Source organism: Physeter macrocephalus, chromosome 15 (assembly GCF_002837175.3).
Source record: "Physeter macrocephalus isolate SW-GA chromosome 15, ASM283717v5, whole genome shotgun sequence".
NCBI lineage: Eukaryota > Metazoa > Chordata > Mammalia > Artiodactyla > Physeteridae > Physeter > Physeter macrocephalus.
In genome coordinates, this window is record NC_041228.1 from 18,032,393 (window position 1) to 18,058,818 (window position 26,426).

General features: G+C 36.4%; 1 protein-coding gene across 1 annotated transcript in view; it reads right to left on the reverse strand.

Moving 5' to 3' along the window:
• MTBP (MDM2 binding protein) overlaps positions 1-26,426 on the reverse strand; it is an 85,936-nt gene that overhangs the window by 19,709 nt on the left and 39,801 nt on the right. Inside the window, exons 12-17 of the mRNA XM_007119600.4 lie at positions 24,556-24,729; positions 23,257-23,364; positions 14,542-14,697; positions 9,792-9,909; positions 3,393-3,548; positions 213-308 (exon numbers count right to left, since the gene is read on the reverse strand). Of these exons, the coding sequence (XP_007119662.2) occupies positions 213-308; positions 3,393-3,548; positions 9,792-9,909; positions 14,542-14,697; positions 23,257-23,364; positions 24,556-24,729 (808 nt within the window). The remainder of the gene's footprint in view (positions 1-212; positions 309-3,392; positions 3,549-9,791; positions 9,910-14,541; positions 14,698-23,256; positions 23,365-24,555; positions 24,730-26,426) is intronic.

The following is a 26,426-nucleotide window of genomic DNA, read 5'->3' on the forward strand; positions in this document are numbered from 1 at the left end:
ATTAATCGTCAAATAACTTTTTTCCAACAGAAGACAAATTATTTAAATTATTTGTGTATGTACTGCTTAGTTTTTTGAGGTTTTTTTGACATACTTTCTCTTTGCTTCTCTATCCCAATTTATATCATTTTATTACAGTCACTCTTCACACTCACGTAAGATAAGCTACATCAACAACACACAGAAGAGTAAAGTGAAAATAAAAAACTCACTCAATTCCATGATAATGACATACTGAGGCTTTTTCAAAAGGTAAACCCCGAAGTTTCCGAGGACTAAGTTCTGGTGTCAGGACAAAAGTCTTTTCCCTGAAACGAAAAGTTTTTCATTTGTATTTAAAGTTTATTTAGTGACAAAGAGAAAGTTCAAGAAACTGTCTAAAGAAGGAAATCTGACTTCCTTCTCTATAACTGGATCTCATATGGGACAAAGAAGGAAATGAAGTGAGGTTAAGCCTACGGGTTTTGTCACTTACATTTTCTGTGTCCCAAGTTTCGGAAGTTACCATACTACTTACTTCACAAAACTATTCTGAGAAATGGTTAAATCAAGAATAGAAAATGATTTCTAGTGGAAGTTCAAGAAACAGCATTATTCCTGAAGGATATTTTTTTCTTGGCGTAGGAAAATGTTTATGAATTTAGCTAAATTCTTTTTTCCAGGGAAATAAAGTCAAACTCCAATCTTTAGTGACAAAAGAAGTATTTACTTCCTCCTATAACCACATGGGGAATTCAGATTTTTCTTTGCCTGGGAATGCAGTCATTTTGACCCCTGCTTTAAGAATCAGTGACCTTTTAAATATCAGAGGATAAAAAGACTAACTGCTGATTTCAGTTCTTCTTCTGAAGTAAGTTTCCAATCAGCAGGTATGTTGGAACTAATCATGTGGTGAGCTTACATAAAATATTCATGCTCTACCCCTCCACACCCAGACCTGCAGGGGTACATCAAAATCTCAGGAAGAAGGCTGCTGCAATTAGGTTAAGCTCTCCTAGTTGTTCTAATAAGTGCTCTCCTTCTCTGTCTGAGTTGGGAGGTACTGTTCTAATGAACTGAATCATGTTCCTAAAGCTCAGAACAGGTTAGATGGCAATGGGAGAATTATACAAGTGGTCTTTACACAGTTAATAGGCAGAATGAAATACCAGGGGCTTGAATTCAGAAGACTTAGAAATGGTATACATAAAAACAAGTAGATAGTAGAGTACCATGAATAAATTGGCTATCACATTTCCCCCCCTTGGCTTTAGTAATGAAAACTGTCCATATGCCACCGAAAATTAAAAATTATCTCGAGTACTAATATAAGCACTTGAAATTATTACATTAAAATGTAAGACATATGCAAGTTAATGAATCCCCAAAACCAGAATTTATATTCAGTGCATCCATTTAAACAGTTCTGCATAAAGTAACATGAATAAATTGCAATGATCCCAGTATTTTGATGACTAATTATTAAAGTGAATAATTTTGTAATACAGAACTATTTAGGTACCTAGCATTTCACTTCTTTCCTTTGCCATGTTGTCTTCCATTTCTTATTTTAATCTCTCTCAGCAGCTCTATCTATTTTTGTTTAATTGCCATGTTGTCTTCCATTTCTTATTTTAATCTCTCTCAGCAGCTCTATCTATTTTTAATTTTACTCACACCTTGTTCTTTCTAAAGGAAACACTGTAATACATATGTATTTTGTCAATGTTTAATATTCCTCTCGTGTATATATAGGAGTCACTCCTGTACTTTGTTTAACTTAATATTGCATTTCAGGTGGTTCCTTGCATGGGCAGACATTTAATAGAAGTCTTCAGGTCCTTGATTCATTACCATGAAAGCTCATCCTTCAACTTTTATTTTAATAGAAGATATATTTGATAATGACACAGTTCTTTACTAACATCAAGGAATTATAGCAAACTTCCCTAAATAAATCACTGGTAAACTACAGAAAGAATTAATAGCATCTCCCCTAGACATTGCAGCTAGAAAGACATTCTGGTCAAAAAGAGTACAACCTACATAATCAGTTTTGGCAAACCCATCTGACTCTGCCAGCTCACGCTTAATGATTTGGAAGGACAGTAATCCAATAACTAAGCAGATGAAACTGTGTACACAGTTCTTCCCTTTCTTGACTCCCACAAAAAAGATTATCAATCTCTCAAAGCTATGAGAAAAAGAAAATTACTCTAAAATCACACTATTTTTATGTCATTAAGATCATTAAGTCATTAAGACTCCAAATTATTAAGATCCTCATGTTTTCAAAGTTGCTCCCCATCTCTCTCTCTTTAGTGAACACACACATGAAGGCAATATGCTCTAACATTAGTTTTGAGAGATAACTATCTTCAAATAAATCCTTTCCAAAATTAGCCCTTAAATTCAATATTTGTCAAAACAAGCTTCAAAAAAGTAATCAAAATGTTTTATAATTTTTAAGGTCCTTTGGAAGGTTCTCAGAATAATGGATTAGCAAAAAGAAATTGGGGTAGTGAACAAATTATTCAAATCTCACAAGCATATGATGCCATAATTTTATCTATAATTAAGTAAACTTCAGTAACATCCGGAATTTATTAATTAGTAACTTAGTGGGAGTTGTCTTGGAAGTCAAATTAGTTGTAAATTATTCATGTAGACACTGAGTTCTTCCTTGGTAATGGTATAGTTTTGAAATCATTTTTATTACACTTCCCCATTCTCTTCAGTTGAAAGGCTGTCCTTTTTGCTATTATACATAACTAACAGTATCACAGTAAGTAGTGGCAAAATCAAAACTAGAGAGTGATACAGAAAAGAGAATTTTTAAAAATATTTGTAAGTCAAATACAATTTTTTCTTAAGAAGTATTGCCATCTGTATACAAAGTAGAAGCTGATTTCTAAGAGAAATATGCTGAGGTTGCTTTTATGATTCCTGTTTCCCTATATTCAATACTACAAAACAGTAGGACATTTGGCTAAGGTAAAATGTGAGGATTAAGGCCAGTTGATAAATGCTGGGCTCAAACTTGTAGAATTTGTCAAAGTGTCACAGAGCATCAATTAACTGGAGAAATGAGATGCAATGTGTTTTTTAAATGATTCCTTAAAAATTAGTTGTGGCATGGACATATATACACTACCAAATGTAAGATAGACAGCTAGTGGGAAGCAGCCGCATGGCACAGGGAGATCAGCTCGGTGCTTTGTGACCACCTAGAGGGGTGGGATAGGGAGGGTAGGAGGGAGGGAGACGCAAGAGGGAAGAGATATGGGAACATATGTATATGTATAATTGATTCACTTTGTTATAAAGCAGAAACTAACACACCATTGTGAAGCAATTATACTCCAATAAAGATGTTAAAAAAAATTAGTTGAAATTGTAAGTTTATAACTTACCCTTTTTGAATCTGTAAAGGTTGAAGATCTCCAATAGGCAATCCATCTGAGGTAAAGAATTTCAGCAATTCTTTAGCATCCAATAATGTGACTGAATCCCGTGGACCCTCTTTGTGGCCCAGTAACTGTTCAGATGAACGAGGTAATGAACCAGTTCTGAGAAAAAAATGTTATGTAGATTTATTGAAAGTGGATTAGAATTCACCATGGTCAGGAAAAGCTGCTATGAGCAGAAACCAGAAAAATACACACACAAAAATTGAAGATCTACACATTTAAGAAAGAAAATAAAGTCATTGCAAATCACTTAGTATATTTTTAAAAATCTGTAGGTCACAGTAAAACTTGCAGTTACCATGTCAACAATGTTACTACTTAACTAAAATAAACATAATTATATTCTTTATAAATGATGATTATTTAGTAGTGCAAAGTCATCAATTCTATAAAATTTAAATCTAAACTCTCTTGTATGTTCCAAAACCTCACAATATTGTAAATTTTGAGGGCAAAGACTGAATGCTGCAATTATCTATGAACTTGAAAGGTTACTTGAAGCACACCATGAAATGAGATGGTAATCAGAAATTTCTCCAAGGTCTCTTCTAGCCATGATTATGGCATTATGAATAAGCACTGAATCATTATTATCCCTGAAATATATGCAGGACTTTATATTTTTCAAACTACTTTACATACAATATACTCTTAATAAAAATTTCCTAGAAAAAAAGATAGGTCTTATCTCAAAATGAAATTAACACCTGAAAATAAGAACTTTGTAAAATTCTTATCATACTAAGCCTAAAAAACAATCATTGTTCCTACTTTTCATATAAAGACACTAACACACAATAGTGCCTTACAGACCCAGGGTGACAAGCTATTTAAAATGACAGAGTCAGAACTAGACTGACTCTGAATTAGGTACTAGTTCTACTCTATAACTCTACGAACCCAAAAAGTTCCAGAAAGTTTTAAAAACAGGAAAGAGGAAAATAGTTTCAGAGAATGCTAAAGGTTTCATCAAGCACTGAGTCACAGATCATGACATTACTCTGTCACCAAAGCAAAAATAAAATCTTTCAATACCTACACAGAACATTAATTTCCCGAATTTATATTAATTCAACTATTTCCTGATTATTTAATCACTCAAATCAAGCATTTTTACTGATAATTTTATGATTAAAATGTTGACATTATGGCTTTAGACTTATATTTCTAAACATGACGACAGTGCCTCTTTCCTCTTCCTATTTCCTTTATTTTTATTTATTTATTTATTTATTTATTATTCATTCATTCTTGGCTGCACTGGGTCTTTGCTGCTGTGCGTGGGTTTTCCCCAGTTGTGGCGAGTGGGGGCTACTCTTCGTTGCAGTGCACGGGCTTCCCACTGCAGTGGCTTCTCTTGTTGAGGAGCACGGGCTCTAGGCGTGTGGGCTTCAGTAGTTGTGGCACACAGGCTCAGTAGTTGTGGCTTGCAGGCTTTAGAGTGCAGGCTCAGTAGTTGTGGGGCACAGGTTTAGCTGCTCCATGGCATGTGGCTCAGTAGTTGTGGGGCACAGGTTTAGCTGCTCCATGGCATGTGGGATCTTCCCGGACCAGGGCTTGAACCCGTGTCCCCTGCATTGGCAAGTGGACTCCCAACCACTGTGCCACCAGGGAAGCCCTCCCTTTATTTTTAAATTGAAAATATAAATCTAATAAAAATAGTCAAACATAAAAACACTCAAATATTTTCTCTGAACTTTATACTCCAGGAGGGCAGGAACTACATTATGAGTTTAATTTAATTTCCGTATGGCCATTCTCTAATAGTGACTCACAAAATCTTAATATTACTCTCAATCATTTTATAAGCCAGTTGCAATGGGGAAATGTATACTTTGCATTTACATAGAACCCAGGACACAAGAATATCAGAGCAATTTAAAAGCCCAGTTTGTGATGAATTATACTGTCAAGATATGTCTTAGGTTAAAAACAAAACAAAAAATACTGACAACACTTTGTTTAGTGTTTTCAAGCTTACAAAGTATTTTTTCATACATTATCTCATTAAATTTTCACAACTTTGGAGTAGAACTGGGATTGTTATCCCCATCTTAAAGATGAGGCAACAAAGTCACACAACAGGTGACTGAGTTTGTCTAAAACCAAATTCTTATGACTTTTAAATTTCACTATGTAATGGTCCTGTATTCTCCAGCTGAACCTGCTTTAACACAAAACAAATTATGAAAATATATAACATAACTTTTGCCCCCAGCCAAGAATTTGATGGTATCTTCCCATATTTTGAAGTGTCTACAAATATTGATTGAGCATTTATTCTGCAATTATCATCGTAAGGTACTAAAAAAATTCACTGATGATAATTTACAGACTCATAATCACTGCTCTCAACTGTGTAGAGGTATGACTTGAAGTAGGAGAAAGAAGGTGAGGAGAGTGAAAAGAGATAAATACACCAATGTAGAATGAGGTAGAAAAGGTACAATAAAATAAGTTTCATGAAAGAAGTAATAACACAGTTTTTTAACTGCATCATTTATAAAACTCTTAAGAGAAAGGTGCTATTTGAGCTAGACTTAAATGACAAGCAAGCTTCTTCTAGTTCAAGATGGTGGATTAAACATACACATTAACCTTTCCACTCAAACAAATAAAAATCACAGTGTTGAAGTACTGGGACTAAGTCTATAATAGGGTTGAAAAAAGGAAGAAGGAAAAACAGTGGACCAAAGAGTTCAATGAATTTCAGGAATAAACTAGAACAAGAGCCTCAACAAGAATTAGAGAGAAACCTACAAAAAAGGTAGAACATGTCTTCTTTCTTCCATCCCACAAAGCCACAGAGGGACTCTAAACTTGAGCTCGGAGTGGCGATGGGCAGAAATCAGGTGACATATTTTCAGAACTCTACTAGAACTCTTGTTCTAATACGACCCTCCCACACCACATCTTATCCCCATGCTTTTACCTCCGAGTCAAAAACCGAAACTATGAAATCCAGAACTATGTGCCTGTCCTACTGTTAGTGGTGGAGCCCCCAGAATAAAGCCCTCTTATTTTAGTTATGGGTAAAGGACCAAAGCTACCTGCCTTTTGATACCCCCGGGGGCCCTATATCTCCCCTCCCCCAGCATTAATTCAGGTGTGAGCAGGTAGGGAACAGGACTACACACATAGAGAGAAAATGTATGCAACTACCAATATAACGTAGCCTAGTACTAAATTCTTAGCTATGAACAATCAAGGGCCACCAGACACTAAAGAACTACACCTAAGAGAAAAACACCAGAGGAGCAAATAAAACAGACTGAAAGAATCATTTAAGGAACAGATAAAACAAGTTAAAAGAAAATTCCAATTAATATCCTTATACTATCTTCTCAATTCTCATTATTAAAAGAACAGGTAGGGCTTCCCTGGTGGCGCAGTGGTTGAGAGTCCACCTGCCGATGCAGAGGACACGGGTTCGTGCCCCAGTCCGGGAAGATCCCACATGCCGCGGAGCGGCTGGGACCATGAGCCACAGCTGCTGGGCCTGTGCGTCCGGAGCCTGTGCTCCGCAGCGGGAGAAACCACAACAGTGAGAGGCCTGCGTAACGCAAAAAATAAATAAATAAATAAAAGAACAGGTAGCTATTAAAAAAATAGGGTCGATAACAAAAAAGAATTATTAGGAATTTAAAAAATGGTTGCCAAAAATTTAATAGAAAAGATGAAAGTAAAGGTCAAGGAAATATCTCAGAATGTAGAGCAGAAAAGATGAAGAGATGAATTATTGAGAGAAGAATCAAATTTGAATGAAAAATCAATCCAGGACATCTAAAATTAGTTAAAACAGATATTACAGAGAAGAAAGAAAAAAAAAGAAAACAGAAGGAAGAATACTATTAAAGAAATAATAGAAGAATATTTCCCAGAGCCGTAAGGCATTGGTGGTTCAATGGTAGAATTCTCGCTTCTCCCAGAGCTGAAAAAAAGACAAAAGGCTTGAGACCAAAATAGTTCACACCATGATGGCCTCATGTAATTTCAGAACATTATGGAAAATAGAAAATTCTAAAAGTTCCAGACAGGGTAAAATACCTATTAAGGAACAAAAATCCATGTTGCATCAGACTTCTCATTAAGATACAAGATCCAGGAAAATGCAGTTCTAATTTAGAAATGTATTCAAAAGAAATACCAGGATAACAGTTGTGCAGGTAGAAAGGGTCAGTCCAAATCAGAGTAGCAAGTCAGAGAGGTGCAAGAAAAATGACTTCAAGAAAAAAAAAAAAAATTGTCTATTGCAAATAACATAAGGTGCCAGAGGAAGAAGAAGGCTAAAAGGTGAAGAGAAGTAGGGATGTTAATTTCCTCCCCTTTCACAATGGAAAGTTAAAATATACAATCTAAAATTCACGGGTGGGCTTTCCTGGTGGCTCAGTGGTTAAGAATCTGCCTGCCAATGCAGGGGACATGGGTTCGAGCCCTGGTCCCGGAAGAGCCCACATGCCGCGGAGCAACTAAGCCCGTGCGCCACAACTACTGAGCCTGCGCTCTGGAGCCCACGAGCCACAACTACTGAGCCTGTGCTCTAGAACCCACGTGCCGCGACTACTGAAGCCCCTGCGCCCAGAGCGTGTGCTCTGCAACAAGAGAAGTCACGACAATGAGAAGCCCGTGCACCACAGCGAAGAGTACCCCCGCTCACCACAACTAGAGAAAGCCCATGCACAGCAACAAAGACCCAATACAAACAAAAATAAAAACAAATAAATAGACATTTAGACAAAAATAATCACGGGCAAGAAATGCAAGTTCTTTTATGGGTAACCTGTCCTGTTCTCAATCTTCTTTCTAGATTGTCATTTTCCTCCTGACCTATAAACGTTAGAGACCTTCAAGGAATGGTCTTAAGCCCTCTTTCCTTTTTCTACGTGGTCTCACCAAGTGATCTCATCCATTAGCATGTATTTAAAAAAACCCTTTTAATGATAACTCCAAACTGACTTCCAGATTTCTCCTCCGATCCACTTAACATGTCCACTTGCATAAGCCATGGAGCAAACTTAGCATCCTTAAAGCAGAACTCTCGATTTTTCTCCCCAAATCTGTCCTTACTCCAACTTCTCACCAATCTTTCCCAAACTATAAGTGAGAACACCACTCACATGCTGTTCAAGCCAGAAATCTAAACTGTCTTGGATGCCTCTCTTTCCCTCTCCTCCACAACCAGTCCATCACAGGAAGGTTTTATTCCAGCTAAGCACCAAAATATATCCCAAACTTGTTCTCCACTACTACTCTAGTTAGAAATCAAAGTTATCTCTCAGCCTACAGAAAAAGCCACCCGACTGATCTGTCTGTTCCTAGTATCCTCCTCCTACAATCTATTCGCCACGAAAGAGTAAAAGTTATTTTGCAAAATCAGATCACGTCACCCTTTGGTATAAAATCCATCAAAAGCTTACCAATGCACTTAAAATATAATCCAGAGTCTGTATGAAAACCTATAAGGTCCTGTGTGACTGAATGTGCTTCACCCATTTATCCATTAGGTCTCAGCTCCAATGTAACCTCCTCAGGGAGCCATCCCTGACCATCCACCTCATCTCTCCACACCCACAGCAAGTAAAATTACTCTCCTTCAGTCCCTTTGTTTCATTCATTACACATAGAGTAATTCATAAGTATTATATTTACTGGTCTGGTTACTCCTCTAAGAGGAGAGCCTGACACGTAGTTGGTACTCAATAAATTTGTTGACGTCTATGAACAAAATGTTGTTATAGCAAGTCACAGCAAGTCATAAATGTTATCAGCAGAGGATCTAAAGATTAAAAATGTGATTTGGGGGAAGTGAGTTGGAGGAGGGCAATGCAAGAGAGCCAAATTCCTTCTCTTTATTCCATTATTCTACCACTCAACAATTATGTACTGAGTGCCAACTATGTATTGAACCAAAAACAAATCAAAAATAAACTCTGCCTCTTAGAGATAGTTAATAGATACTATACAAACATAAAAATGTAAAACAGGAAGAGTTTAAAATAGCTCAAAGAAGAAGAGTACTTTTACTTCATTTTACATGTTCCTGTATTGTTTAAATTTTTCTTACATATTCATATACCTGTGTATATCTATGGAAGACGGTCTGGAAAGCCATCCACTAAGATGTTAACTGTGATTATGTACACCTAGAAAGTACCAGTAGAAGGTAGAAGAAAAAGAGCATTTCCTGGACACACTACTCTGTAGTGCTCTATCTATCTACCTATGGATTTATAGTAAGCATATATTTCTTTTATAATAAAACCATAAACTACTAATATCTCATAAATACAAGGATTAAGATTTTTAAAGTCATTAAAAAATACTGAGCTATTTAAATATTACCTCATTTTTTGTTTAGCTTTTTCAAAAGTTTCCAAATTTTGAAGAACATGCCTTTCTGGCCACTCCAGAGGATTGGTTTCCACTAGACTTGAAGAAATAGGTTCCACTGGATTGGAATCTGAAGAGAAATATGTAAGTACTGAAAGGTATTAACATACTGAATTTTGCTATATAAAAATGTACGTAGATACATACACACATCGTGTGTGTGTGTGTGCGCACATGTGCATGTGTATAAAGGCAAATTGGATTAATTGTACAGTACTTACCTCAGGCATTTATTAAGAATATCTCTGATGGCCTGAACTGTGCAAAATACCATAGAAAAGTTTTTTGGAAATGAAAAAAAATCAGTATTAAGCTTTATTTTACTATCTCCTCATAATAAAAGTTATGAGCTAGAATTCAGAAGATGAATTAGCACTGTAAAAACTCATATGGGATGAAAGCATAACTTTGTTATTTTTGTGAAATTAGTTCTAAATGGAAAGGAGACAACTCTGTAGAGAATATACTGGACATATTATGTGATTTCCATACTACAGAGGAATTATCACCAGTATCCTGAGAAATTCATATCTTTAAAAGAGATTACCGGACTTCCCTTGTGGCACAGTGGTTAAGAATCTGCCTGCCAATGCAGGGAACACAGGTTCGAGCCCTGGTCCAGGAAGATCCCACATGCTGCAGAACAACTAAGCCCGTGCGCCACAACTACTGAGCTTGCGCTCTAGAGCCTGTGCGCCACAACTACTGAGCCTGTGCTTTTGAGCCCGCGAGCCACAACTACTGAAGCCCGTGTGCCTAGAGACTGTGCTCCGCAACAAGAGAAGCCACTGCAATGAGAAGCCCACACACCGCAACGAAGAGTAGCCCCCATTTGCTGCAACTAGAGAAAGCCTGTGCGCAGCAACGAAAATCAAACGCGGCCAAAAAATAAATAAATAAATTTATATTAAAAAAAAAGTGAGAATCTTAAAAAAAAAAAGAGATTACCTCATTCTCAAAAGTACAGTAATACCACAAATAACTTATGATGTTTCCAGGTAAAGGTTATTTTAGAAATAATTCTCGTTATGTATTAGTGTAAGATGCCTTAACATACACACTTTCAAGTAAATCGCTAACGTTAAATGTTATTTTACTACTAATAAAATATTATATGTAAGGGTGTGCTTATAACACTGAGATTGCTGATAAATGCAATTCTCATCAAAAACATACAGGGACACCTTCCATTCTCATTATAAATTATGAGTACATCCCAACTGTTTTAACACTGGCAAAATTACTAACTGTACTACTTTTTGGATTCAAAAACTATCTGGTGTTTTAAATTGTTTGAACTATTACACACTAATAAATTGACTGAAAATTACTGGACATTAGCTATTTGACTAACCATCAACCCTGACAAAAATACCCATTCTATACTTTGGGGTCTTACAAAGTGATAATGATTTGGTAAGAAATTTTTGAACAAAAAAGAAAAAATTTAATCATAAAGGAAAACAGAAGCCAACTGCATACTATTTTTTCTTTACTTATTAAACTATTTAGTCAAATAGCTTAAAATATTTTTAATGCCTATACTGGACTGCCCCAACCAAACACCATCCAAATATAGCACTTCCCATTTCTTAATAAGGGTGGTGAAATACTATTTTATAGAATAATGAGCTTTATGATGAAATAATCTACTTTATAATGTTGGCATGGCTCTTCAAAAAAAGTATAAAGAAAAAAATCATTAGCCGTTCTGAACAGTTACAGGCTGTGTTCACAAAAGAATACAAGCCATTTTACGCAAAAAAAAAAAAAAAAGAATACAAGCCATTTTAAATAAAAGTTAACATTCATTATTCCTAAATATTACAATATAATTAATTATTAACTTTGACTACACAATCTACATAAATATAAGTGACACAGGCTAAATGTTAAGGAACGGATAGACAAACATTCATGTGTATCATGTCTTTTGGGGAATAACTTAATATAATTCTTACAATAAAATGAAATACAGTATTTTATTTATGTGGCAAGCAGGACACTGGGCCATGCTGACAACCAAAAAGCACAAAAGGAGCCTCTGAGAAACCAAATACACTGCTTCATTTTATTTATTTATATTTATTTTTTAAAAATATTTATTTATTTGGCTGCACTGGGTCTCAGTTGCAGCATGCGGGATCTTTATTTGCAGCATGCAAACTCTTAGTTGTGGCATTTGGGATCTAGTTCCCTGACCTGGGATCGAACCCAGGCCCCCCGCATTGGGAGCACAGAGTCTTAGCCACTGGACCACTGGGGAAGCCCTACCGCTTCATTTTTAAACAGTGTTTTACTTTACAGGAGAAACAAAGAAACGGAAGTGATACAAAAGGGAAGTAAGGACTCAAAACTGACCTACAAAATCACAAATCACAGCAAACAAAAAGGAAAGTAATATTTCAGATAACAATATGTGGCTAATGAATACAGGCCACGATAGCCTTACATTTCAAAATATGAATGAATCACCAAGAAAAGGTTATAATTGGTAGATTGTGTTTATTAATAAGGCAAGAATTATAAACATACACTAGAAGATTCTTATTAAAGTATTTGAAATAAGAAAATTGTGATCTTATAGCCTTATCCAGAAAAGTCATTTATGCAGTGTTTATGTGCCCCAACAGTCCCAGGTAAAGGACCCTGTTTTTTGAGTTCAGATATCACATTTGGCATTATGAAAGTCTTTAGCAAGTTATGGCAATGAGTAAATAAAATGGTATGCTGACTCTCATTTGTTACACATGCTAGAGTTTTCACACACACACACAAAAAAACAGATCGATAACCCTAACAATTGCTAATAACTCCTAGTGTGCGTGGTTGCAAATAATGGGTCAGAATACGAAATATAATTGACCTTGTTGCTTCTTTTGCTGTAATTTGCATGTAGGTGTACAGTTGACCCTCTGTATCCACGAGTTCCGCATCCACAGATTCAAGCAACCATGGATAAAAAATATTTGGGCGAAAAAAAATTCCAGCAAGTTCCAAAAGGCAAAACTTGAATTTGGTGTGTGCTGGCAACTATTTACATGGCATTTACATTGTATTTATAACTATTTACATTGTATTAGGTATTATAAGTAATCTAGAGATGATTTAAAGGACAGGAGTAAGGTACAGAGCTGGGATTCAGCCTTGTTAGTATTGCTCCGGAGCCCATGCTGTAACCAAGAAGCCATGCTCTCTCACTTACTGAACATACCTTGCACTTACAAGTAACCTTATACTGTCTCCAACATCTTTAAGATTACTACTATTTAACTTTGGTACTGATATTAACAACAGTGATAATGAAAATACAAACAACAGGTAACAATTTTTTGGCACTGATTGTGTTCTAAGTGTTTTACATGTATCAACTCAGTTAATCCTCATAATAACCCTAGTAACGGGGTAATATTATCATCCCCATTTGAAACATGAGGAAACAGAGATATGGAGAGGTTAAATAACCTGCCCAAAGACATACAGCTAGCAAGTGACAAAGCTGAGATTTAAACCCTGGCAGTCTATCTCCAGAAGCCTGGGCCCTTAAACATGGCACTAGATGCTGTATTTCTATTTTGTTTTCCAAACAGATCATAAGCCTGTAGAAAGCCAAGGACCCAAATTTTTACTTCTTTGTGTGCCTTCATGGCATCAAACACTCAACAAACATTACTATTAACTTGATTCTTTGGTCATTTTCTTATTAATGTACGAATAAAAATGATTCTCACAGAATAAAAACAAAAAAATTATCCTGCACTTTTAAAATGCCAGGCAATCGTCAAATGCTTCTTTGTTAGATCTGGAAAAGCTTCACTCTATTCAAATTGATCCCAAGAACGGAAACCAGGAAAACAGAAAGAAATGCAAGTTCACACAGAAATGATTTCCTGCTCCCTCAGTAGAAGTTTGGTACCGTTCCTGCTATAATCAACGGCAAATGTGGAGCGTCTTATTATATGTAGTTTTAACGGTATTAAATTTACTGAGTAGGTTCTACTTTTTTTTATCTTATGAAAACATAGCTTAATAGAAACCCATCCATTCTAGCAGCTTAGTAACAGCTGTAAAAGGGGAATGAATCACCTTAAAGTGTTTCTCCCTCTGCTCAGAAACAATTATACTGAATGTGCTTAAGGAAAGAAATTATCAGAGAATTTCTACTGTTTAAATGATGAAACCTAGGGGCAAGATGGCAATAAAGACACAGACCTACTAGAGAATGGACTTGAGGATACAGGGAAGGGGAAAGGGAAGCTGGCACGAAGTGAGAGAGTGGCATGGACATAGATACACTACCAAACGTAGGGTGGATAGCTAGTGGGAAGCAGCCGCATAGCACAGGGAGATCAGCTCGGTGCTCTGTGACCACCTAGAGGGGTGGGATAAGGAGGGTGGGAGGGAGACGCAAGAGGGAAGAGAGATGGGAACATATGTATATGTATAACTGATTCTCTTTGTTGTAAAGCAGAAACTAACACACCATTGTAAAGCAATTATACTCCAATAAAGATGTAAAAAAAAAAGAAAAATACAGCTTATTATATATACATACATACTTGTATATACAAATATATATCACTATTAAAATTTATGATAGATTTTTATTTGATTGATACATTTTGTTAGTTTTAATAATAAATGACCATCATAAATGCCACACACAAAAAAGAACTAATGTTTAAAGTAACAGAAAACTTACCATTTAACATATTGGAGGTGTTGTCTGTCTTTACTAGACTTGTTTTAGGGATAATAGCATCAAAATGATCAAAAAAGCATTCCCTTGTGAGTATTAATAGACTTTTGAGTTCATCCACAGAAAGTACTTCCGGCTGCTTTGCTAACTTTCTCCTTTCTGTAAGACAACAAATCAATATGATTAACAATATAACTGTCATTTTAAAGCCTTGCGAGCTCATCTACTAGTCTTTTATGGGAAATATTTTCAAAAGTAAAGCAAATGAATCTCTCCAGCAAATCAACATTCCTGGGTAGGCCTGTTTTCAATTTAGTTCCATTTGAAGGTAATGGTAGAATTTCCAGTTATGTGAGATAAACAGAAATAGAGTAACTCGTTAACACTAAAAGGTGACCAACGGTAAAGGCAAATTTACGGAAGTTTTCAGGAATACACTGCAGAGCATGAAGAACAGCCTTATGTTGGTGTTTAGGTGAAAATAAAACCTGTAAGACTTTCAGTTAAATGTGGTGGTTTGACCATTTCCATCTATTTCTTCTCCCACCCAAAACTTAAAATCACAACAGAGGAATAAAAGAGGACAACAGAAAGAAGAAACAATAAATAGTGACAGTTTTCAACAAACTTTGGAAGATAAGATAATGCTCGAGTGGTAACTGAGAGTTTGCAGAGCAGAGGAAGGGTTAACTTGGGTGCCTGCAGAGGTATCAGGAAGGTCCTGAGCTAAAACAAGACTGGACACACATGGACGTATCTAGCCTCCAGCCCTCAAGCCAGATGACTCTACTCTCATTTTTTGGGTAGAAACGGAAAAGGAGAAGTCTCAGCCTGCAGAATGTCAGGAACACTAAAAGGTGGTACTGGAGTTACAACTAAGGGATTAAATAAGAGTCATGTCCTGAAAGGTCAGACTCCAACCCTGGGGCCAGAAAGCTAGCAGCTACAAAAGCCCCACTGAAAAGATTAAAGGATTCTCCTTTTCAAAAACTGAAAGCCCCCAGAGAAAAGAGCTTGATACTGACATTACAGTGGAATTAACAACAGGAGCTTGATACTGACATTACAGTGGAATTAACAACAGGAGCTCACAACCAAAATGTTGAATAGCTACTCCACCACTCTTGAAGCTTGCCAGATATTACATTAGAGTGAGACATAAAATTTCCCACTTAGGACAGACAGAAAAAAAATCACTAGACATCTAAAGAAAGGTACTGAGGGGAGAAGGGACTCTGCATTTCCATGGTCTTATGTTTAGACGTGTAAGGACTTTGATTCAGTAATGCTTTCGGCTCCCCTTTTCCTCCCATCACTCACTGAGCTAGTCTGGAGAAGAAACTAGGCATGTTCTGATTAAACCTTTCCTCTCCAACTTTCATCTGAGCTAGCAAGTTCTTAGGATACATACTCTCTGCAATGCAGTGAGGGCCCTGCCCGGTCAGGGTTGATCTGCAGGTGTCCCGCTCTGGCTGTCATTCAGGGGCTAAATTCAATTCTGGGTATATGTAGCAGAAAACCCACCATAGATCTAAAAAGTCATATCCTTCAATTCAGTAATTTATCTGTAATTTATCTCCATCAGTGTGTTTCTTAAGTTTATTTCTCAATTGGTTCCAAATTTAGGAGAGGAAACAGGTATTACTTACTAGGCCCCTCCAAGCTAAAAAAAAGTCCAGGATGAAAAGGAGAGGCTAAAGCAAGCAAAAAGAAAAAAGGAGCCCAGCAGAAATAAAAACATTCCAGGGAACAAAAGAAAACTTGCCATAATTAATACTCTCATGGAAATAAGAGAAGATACTATATTCATGAAACAAGTACAGGATGCTCTGATAAAGGAAGTCAATGAACAAGAAAATATTTTTTAAAATTAAGCACACGATAGCTCAAATTTTTAAAAGCTGCAAGACATCCCCCAGAAACTAGAACAAAGAGATAATAATATGGAAACAGGAAGGAAAAGCAGGCATTCTGTCCAAAAAAAGCTGACATATAACTAATTAGAGTTCTAGAAAGAAAAAAGAAAAATGGGAGAAAAAATTATTACAGAGAGAAAAATTTTCAGACTTAAGAACGTGAATCTTCTGTTGATATGGCTCATCAAGTACACAGCTCAATACATTGGAGAGGGGGGAAAGGGGAACACGCACATTATGATTCAGAGTAAAGCTTCCAGAGACAAAACTTCTGGAGGTAAAAGTTCTAGAAGGGGTAAAAACAAACCAAAAATAGGCCACTTCAAAGGATAAGACTAGTATGAGATTTGTCAACAGGAACACAGCAACATAAAACACAATGGGATAGGGACTTCCCTGGTGGTCCAGTGGTTAAGACTCCATTTTTCCACTGCAGCGGACACAGGTGTGATCCTTGGTCAGGGCTCCCACATGCTGTGCCACGTGGCCAAAGGAAAAAAAAAAAGACAATGGGACAATGTCTTCAAAATTCTAAGGGTAAACAATTTTTAACCTGGGAGTCTATACGGATTATCAATCTAGTGAAGATACGTTCAGACGTGCAAGAGCTTGAAAAATGTATGCCCCATGAATGAACTTTTACTGAGGAAGCTACTGCAAGATATGCTCCAACCAAACGAGAGGAATCCAAAGAAAAAGGGAGGACAAGGGGTCTAGAAAATAAGAGATTACAAAAGAAGAGAAGAGGAAAGAGAAGTCTCTTAAGATGTCAGTAGGTCTAAGGAAGCATTTTGTCTAAAATACAGTAAAATATGAAACACTCCAGAAAAAAAAAACTATGAGAAATAAAAAGGAACTACTGAGTTTGAACATGCAATAAATTTATTGATAGATGTGTGGCAGAAATGTTGGAGGCTCTGGGAAAACATAACAGTATTTTGCCTGTACAGAAGAATAGGCAAATTAAAAATAAGGTGATTATCAACCATTAAAAAAAAAAAGATTATACCAGAAAGGAGAGTTGAGCATCATCATATACTACATGACTCAGAAGTAAACTTATAGATAGGTACATAGGTAGGTAGGTAGATGGATAGCTAGACAGGAAGGGAGGAAAGAAGGAAGTGGGACTAAAACTTCTCTTGTTCCATGCAACTGTGAAGGCAAGGAATGAAGAAAGAAAGAGAGGGAGAGAGAAGGAAGGAAGGAGGGAAGGAAGGAAGGAAGAGAGAGAGAGAAAGAAAGAAGGAAAGAAAGGAAAGGAGGGAGGGAGGGAGGAAGGAGGGAAGGAAGAGGGACGGAAGGAAGGAAGAGGGAGAGAGGGAGGGAGAAATGTTAAAACTAACCATTAGTTTAACCCCAATTCATGATTTCACTGTAAAGGATGGAAAGGGAAAGGGAAGTTGATGTGGGAAAGCTAAGTATTTAGTTCCATAGTTAGGCATTAAGATAATGTCTAAAACTGGTAAATCAAGAAATAACAGCATACATATGTTATTCATAAAGCTGGAGGAAAGGTCAAGGAATACCAGCCAGAAGAGCTGAGGGCAGCTGCCTGTGGACAGAGACAGAAAGATGGGGAGAAGGTAGGGCACTGCTGTTTTCCATTTTAGGTTTTTCAATAGCATTGGAAATTTTTAACTATACCCATGTACTACTTTTATAAAAATATTTCATTTTTATAACACTTCTGAATAACATTTTCTTCTATAATAAAATAGTGAACTATAAATTTGTAGAGAATTCAATTCAACAAATATTTATTGAGTATGTACTCTCTGCAAAGCACTGTGCTGTGCCCTTAGATACAGAGGATTAAAGCATATTCCATCACACTGTGTGAGGCTGGCACATAAATAATACAAGGGAATAGCTGGACGCCTCTGTAAAATCCCACCTCACCAACCTAGATGTTGCCAGGCTCAATCCAGTTCTGATCCAAAATAAGTAACACATGATTTCTGCAGTCAAGAACATTAGTAATGGTAAAGTAAGAGTTGTAAAATATGCTGCTTTTATTACATTTTCTTAGTGAAGATGAAGCTTCAATTGAAGCTTTTTATTTTCTTACCATCTTCTGGGAGCCGTCTAAAATGAAAAATTGTCAATGATTTGCTTTCATCTGAAAGATGCACAATAAGTAATGTGCTACAGAAATTAGCCCCACATTTTTATTAATGCTAAAAACATACCTAAATAATAAACCTGACCTATGCTTATTAAAACTGTCAATTATATTACAATAACGGGCAATCTGAAGAGCAGGATATGACTTCCTATTGACCTTGATGACTGGGCAATAGAGAGAGAAAACTGATAAGGTTTAATAGGGTTATGAGCAGGATAATTTACCTAGGTGAAAAATAATCTCTACACAAGTGAGTTTGCAACACAAGTGGCAGATAAAGATTTGGGAGAAAAATACTGGACTAAAGTCTAAAACTGAATTAACAAAAGAATGCTGTTCCTAAGAAAGCTAGTAATAACTCAGGACTTAACTAAGAAAAATAGAGTGTAAAATATCTAAAAGTATCAGCAGATTGACCACCAATCAAGGCTGCACTCGGTTCTATAAATTTAAAAAAGATGTGGGGAACTCAAGAGTAGTGACCACAGAACTGGAGCAAAATGACAATACTGCTATTTTGATATTTGTTTTGTATCACACTGAACAGTTTTTTATTTAAAAATTGTTCAGCATTCTTAAACCTTTTCTTTAAAAATCAGTGAAACAAGATACTTAATATTTCTACATACAAAATTTATAAATTACAAAGATCAGGTAAAACATAAATTATAAAATTTATATATCATTCTAAATGTTTATATCTAAATATCTATATATCTATATCTAGATATAGTATGGAGGTTCCTTAGAAAACTAAAAATAGAGTTATCATATGATCTAGCAATCCCACTCCTCGGCATATATCCAGAGAAAAACAATTTGAAAAGACACATGGACCCCAATGTTCATTGCAACACTATTACAATAGCCAGGACATGGAAGCAACCTGAATGTCCATCAACAGAGGAATGGATAAAGAAGATGTGGTACATATACAATGGAATATTACTCAGCCATAAGAAGGAACGTAATTGGGTTATCTGTAGAGACATGGATGGACCTAGAGACTGTCATACAGAGTGAAGTAAGTCAGAAAGAGAAAAACAAATATCGTATATTAATGCATACATGTGGAATCTGAAAAAATTGGTACAGACGATCTTATTTACAAAGCAGAAATAGTGACACAGATGAAAAGAGCAAACGTATGGATACCAAGGGGGAAGTGTGGGGGGATGAATTGGGAGATTGGGATTGACATATATACACTATTGATACTATGTATAAAACAGATAACTAATGAGAACCTATTGTACAGCACAGGGAAGTCTACTCAATGTTCTGTCGTGACCTAAATGAGAAAGAAATCCAAAAAAGAGGGTATGTATGTATACATATAGCTGATTCACTTTGCTGTACAGTATAAACTAACACAACATTGTAAAGCAACTATACTATAATAAAAAATATAAACAAATAAATAAAAATTAGATATAAATTTTAAGAATAAAATTAATAAAAATAAATTATTCTAAAAAATTAAACCCTAACAGAAATTTTATTTGATTTTTGTGTTTTTTTTAAAAACAGAGTACCTCATTAATGTGAGTAAATTTTCATGCAGATTTTTCCAGTTGCTTGTTCTGATTCAGTATACTCAGATAAATAGTGGAGGAGATAAGAATAAGTTTACTCCATGTCTTATTGATAATTTTGAAAAAAAATTTGAACAACTTTTTGTTTTCCAGCAAAGTACAATCTGTATTGATACTGAAATGTTAATTTTCTTCCCAAAGAAAACTGCTCCTATTATATCAGTTTTCATCATGTATAAATTAACTATCGATTTAAATACTTTTACATTTATATTCACTTCTTTGAAAATCACTGAAATAGATACTAAGATAGTCTTACATTGGAAACTTCATTTTGTTGTCATTCTCCTCTGTCTTTAGAGATACATGAAATCTGAACAGATGCGTCTTTGTCCCCAGATTTTCAATTCAGTATTAACTCTCTGGGTAGAGGTGAGATTGGTTAAGCAAATAATTCCATCGTAAATAGATTAACTGGATCATTAATCTTAATCAAGATTTAATGCTCTAGATTATAAACTGGCCAGTACATGGATAGCCCCAGAGCTGATGTCTCCAGCAGCTACTAGCTCTGAGGCTTCCTTCAACTTCAGGCCCCCTACTTGCCCTTGCCCAGTGCTGTGGCATCCTTACAGCTGCTGCCTGTGTTACAGCTCAGATGCTGGTAACTTCTACATTTTCAGCATTTATTTAGCACTTTCTTCCCCTCCACCCCCAGCAGAGCTTCCAATCACACCTGTAGGCAACTACTAGGCAACAACCTAATTATATTTCCCTTCCCAACCAAGCAGGAGGGATGGCCTTACTGGGCTTAGCTCTTCTTACCCAAAGGAGAGATACACCAGCTTCAGATAGCTGCCCATTCTTCCACTCTCACAGTTTTTCTGGTTGGAAGGGTAAGGAAGAGAGGTGACGATGAAAGAGAGGGGAGATGTTGAAGGAACTTAAAGAGCTGCCAGAGGCTTATGGCAAAGAATCAAAGCCTAAAGAGGGGTTTAGCAGGGCTAGAACAAAGTCAAGAAGTGAATAACACTAAGCTAGCAGATGTTAGAAATAAAGGAGTTTTATCCACAAAAATACTAGTATTTCAGCATTTTTTTTCCTTTTTTTTTCTTTTTAATTGACGTATAGTTGATTTACACTGTTGTTAGTTTCAGGTGTACGGCAAAGTGATTCAGATATATACATATATATGTATATATTCTTTTTCAGATTCTTTTCCATTACAGGTTATTACAAGGTACTGAATATAGCTCCCTGTGCTCTACAGCAGGGCCTTGTTGTTTACCTGTTTTATGTAGCGTAGTCTATATTTGCTAACCCACACTCCTAACATATCCACCCCCCACTGCCCCCACCTCCCGCCCCATGGTCTTCTTTGGTAACCGTAAGTTTGTTTTCTATGTTGGTGAGTCTTTCTGTTTTGGAAATAAGTTCATTTGTATCATTCTGTTAGATTCCACATGTAAGTGATATCATATGGTATTTTTCTTTCCCTGTCTGACTTACTTCACTTAGAGTGGTAATCTCTAGGTCCATCCATGTTGCTGCAAATGGTGTTAATTCTTTTTTATTGTTGAGTAATATTCCACATCCTCTTTATCCATTCATCTGCTGATGGACATTTAGGTTGCTTCCATGTCTTGGCTATTGTAAATAATGCTGCTATGAACGTTAGGGTACATGTATCTTTTTTTTTTTTTCTTATTCTAGTAAAATAGCTTTACAGTGTTGTGTTAGTTTCTGCTATAAAATGAAGTGAATAAGCTCTATGTGTACTTATATCCCCTCCCTCTTGGACCTCCCTCTCCCCCTTCAGTTTCCACCTTTTCCAGATATATGCTCAAGAGTCAGATTGCTGGATCATATGGTAACTTTATTTTTACTTTTTTTTCCCTTGGGTTAATATGTAGTACCTTTTATTGAAACTAATTTACCTTTCCTAATTATATTTTCCTTGAGCTAATATCATTTTCATAGTTAAAAAAAAGTGGTTCAAGCAGTTTAAGACTACACAATTACCTTTGTACAATTGAAAAAGTAGATAATTCTTATGTGAATAATCAAGACCAAGTATTCTAAAATTATTTTCCATTGAATAAAACAAAATACTGAATCCAAGGTATTTTTTAAATGCAAGAAAAGAGTGATATTTTTCATTTTATAATGTATCTACTTAATAATCATTTTTTCTATATGCAACTAATGAGGCCGCACAATTTGAATTAGTTTCTTAGAAATTCTATATCAATTAGCTTAAAATAAGTCCAGATTAGGTACTAATGAATGATTATTTATAAAAAGAATGTTAAGACTGATAACCAAGTTAACATTTAGTAACAGAGGAAAAACCTTAAATAACAACCCTTAAAAAAGTGTCAATTTCTTGAATAAAGAAAAATCCATAATGCCAACTTCACTCAGTATGTGAAATGTGCTTAGTTATGATTAAAGTCTAAGAATCAATGCTCACATTAACATATTCATTTCTCTAGATTTGTATTTTCTTCTATTTGCAGTCTCTATCCTCCTGTATAGCCAAAAAGATATAAAGAGAAATTTTGTAAAAATTACTACATTAACTAGAATAATAAAACTTAGGTATCTTTTCTAGCATACAGTTAAAAATAATGAGAAACAAAATTTTCCTGGACAAATATTATTATAAATGTTAAAAGCAACGTACAATAGCAATATACTGAATCTGGTGGGAAAAAAGTTACAGACCTTTTCTACCCTACATCACCTCTATCAAGAAGAGCTCTACAGGGACTTCCCTGGTGGTGCAGTGGTTAAGACTCCACACTCCCAATGCAGGGGGCCCAGGTTCGATCCCTGGCCGGGCAACTAGATTCCCGCATGCATGCCGCAACTGAGAGTCCGCATGCCACAACTGAGGACCCTGCATACTGCAACTAAGGAACCCACGTGTCACAACTAAGGAGCCAGCAAGCCGCAACTAAGGAGCCCGCCTGCCGCAACTAAGACTCAGTGTAACCAAAATAAATAAATAGTTCTACAAATGAATATCATATCTAAAAGACAAAGTGTATAAGAAAAAGTGACAAAATAACAATGCCTTAGGTCTGAACAAGTCAATATTCCTACACCAGAATCAAATGCACAAATCATTACTTACTCAGACATTCTTTCAAAGCCAAAGCCTGAACATTAGCTAACTGTTTCTCTCTCTGTATAAGTTGCTCCCCAGAGAAATTTGGAAGTGACAAGAGGTCAAGAGGAAAGCCTGAAAAACGAAAACAGTATTAAAGATGATTTGTTACAAAAATTAATATTCAGTCCTCTAGAAATGTGTTACAACATAATTAAAAGTCAATTACTCATCTTTCTTGACCTTGCATATTTCTAAGTAAATAATAATGATTGAGCAGCAGAAAATAAGTGTACTAAATTATTTTGCATTTTAAACTTTGACCTGCTTCTTAAATTGAGAGAATTTAGGTAGTAGAATAGAATTCCTTCCACCACCTTTTCTTCCACCTGCTTGGCTATTGAAACTCTTACACAAAACACAGACTGAGTATGGGAGCTGGTCTCCAAAGATGGCCTCCCAGCGAATCATACTTCCTGCCACTCATTCGCCGCGCAGTCCTTCCACAGTGAATCTAGGTTGGCCTCACGTAACTAATAAGGTGTGGTAAAAGTGACAATGAATGGCTAGGTCACAGGAAGCCTTATAGCTTCTTAGAACAACTGCTCTAAGAGCAGTTAGCAACCATAGAAGAAATCAGACTCCCCAGAGACCATGATGTTGTGAGGAAGCCCATGTTGGCCAGCAGGACAGGACACGTGAAGAGGAAGTCAGCTCGCCTATGTTCCAGCCATCCTAACCCAGGCACCACGCATGTGGGTAAAGAGCCATCTTACACACCAAGCCCTGTTAAGTCTTCAAAATGATTGAAGCCCCAGCTGTGTGTGTGACTGCAGTCACGTGTGGATCTTCAAAACAGAAACATCCAGCTGAGCCCAGTCAACCTACAGGACTATGAGACATTACAGTAAATCGTCATTATTAAGCTGCATTGGTGTAGTTTGTCATACAGTGATAGGTAACCAAAGCACGGAGCTTGGAGAGAAAAATAAAAAGATGGGCAATAAAACAGAACGAGACGCTTGAGAGAAAGTAAGTGAAAATAAGAAATAAATTCTAGAAAAATAATACGTGTTTAAAGTGGAAATCACTAAAAATTTTCCGATTTGGAATTGAAGGCTGACCTACTAAATTTTACTAAGTATAATGTATAAGGGACTAATTCTCTGCACTCTAAACTGTCCAAATATGTTATAAAATATTTAAAATAAAAGTAAATTTACTGAAAGTGAAATGGAGTTTGGAGACAATAAGTTCAGTAAAAGTTAAGTACGTACACAAAGAAATGTAAAAATGTTTTGTTTTCCACCTAAAGTTAACACTTACTCAATTTGGTTTCTTCTGTCTTTGCTTTCATCTTTTCATGAATTAAACTGAGTGCAAATGAGCCATTGATCTGGTTGGCTGAGTGAATCAATGTGGCTTTACACTTTCTGTTGCCATTACCTTGTAACAAGAGATAATAGCTAGAACTCTCTCCTTTCACTTCAACATCTGGAACTAAACAAAAACAATTATTTTGTTAAGTATGTGAAAATTCAGCAGGCAACATGGCAGAATCATACATTTGATCCATAGGATATAATGACATGTCTATGTTACTTCAAAACAAGGTGTTACCCAATACATTTGGGGCAGTAGTTGTTCATTTAACTGAGGAAGCTGTTAAAGCAGAGAATCATAACACAAATGATACTCACAAAGCATATACATTTTGCTTTAAATTAAAACTATGTGTACTCATTCATTAACTTTTGATGTGGCTCATTAGCATTCCATTATGTCTTTCCTATATATCCACACCCGTAACGTATCAACTACTACTTCCAGCTTCTCCTTCTTTGAAGTGGAATAAACTGACCCCTGCAAGCACACACAGCTCAACTGGTGGGAGCAGAAGTGTACAGATATACTTAAGGGTAGCTTTCTGGTCCCTGCAGTGTGCATCCATAATGTATTTACAGGAGGACTGGAGAGCATTCATTAATCTGGCTTGCCAGTAACATGAAGGTCAGTTAAGACAGTCTAGTGCATTTTAAAAACAAATCAAGTGAGGGTTATAGTGAAGGCTGAGGAAAAACTGTGAAGCCTTTGAGACTAAAAATAGAAGTAGGATCCCTTTTGTTGAAGATGGTGAATTGGACATAAGCATTTATTTTCATTATCTCCTGAAATTCCATGAAATGAGAATAAATTTAAAAATAGCATAAAACTACAAGAACCAATATCTGAGAGAAGAGACAATAGCAACTAAACATTGAAAGCAGGAAAGCAGATGAACAATTGGTAACAGACCTCAGACTCTCAATTGTTAAGGAAGCTGAGAAAAACAATAGGGAAAGCTTGGAAGCAACAAAATTTATACTATAACCCCTGACAAGTGACTCTGGGATGGCACTGCAAACAAAATGAAGGTGAAATAGGAAAATAGGTTGAAAGTCTGTCTGAGAAGCAGTTTGGCTCCTGACCCCTTCTTATTCTTTTCAGGCAAATGACTGTCCTCTCCCCAGCCCAGAAGACTAGTGGTGATTCTCTGGAGAAAGTAAAACAAAATGCCTCTGGCCTGGGAGATATAAGACAGAGCTTAGGGTTGGAGTTGAATATCACTGCATTAAGTGAATGCTTGTATAGTGAATACTGAGGCCCTTTACCTTTCTTCACCTACATAACTTCCACCATTTTGGAAGCCATATAGCAGAATTGAGCCTTCTTTTAGAAATACGGTCAGTACTAGGGGAAGGACCAAAGAATTCCAACCTTGGAATTGCCTAATGTCTCAGTGACATCACCCTAAAATGAAGACCAAAGTCAACAAGCTCCAAACATGCACTCAAATTTTCCAATCAGCTTTCTCATACCCCCTCTTAAATATGAAAAGGCAGCCAAACATTATGGAACATCAGGGAAAGTATCTAGTATGAAAACATATGACAAAGCAAGCAAACAGAAACAAAGTGACTTGTAGGGAAGCAAAGAATATACAGTAAAAAGAAATCATAAAACAAAAGCAAACAACAAACAAATCAGGTCACTAGGGGCTTCCCTGGTGGTGCAGTGGTTGCGCGTTCGCCTGCCGATGCAGGGGAACCGGGTTCACGCCCCGGTCTGGGAGGAACCCACACGCCGCGGAGCGGCTGGGCCCGTGAGCCATGGCTGCTGGGCCTGCGCGTCCGGAGCCTGTGCTCCGCAATGGGAGA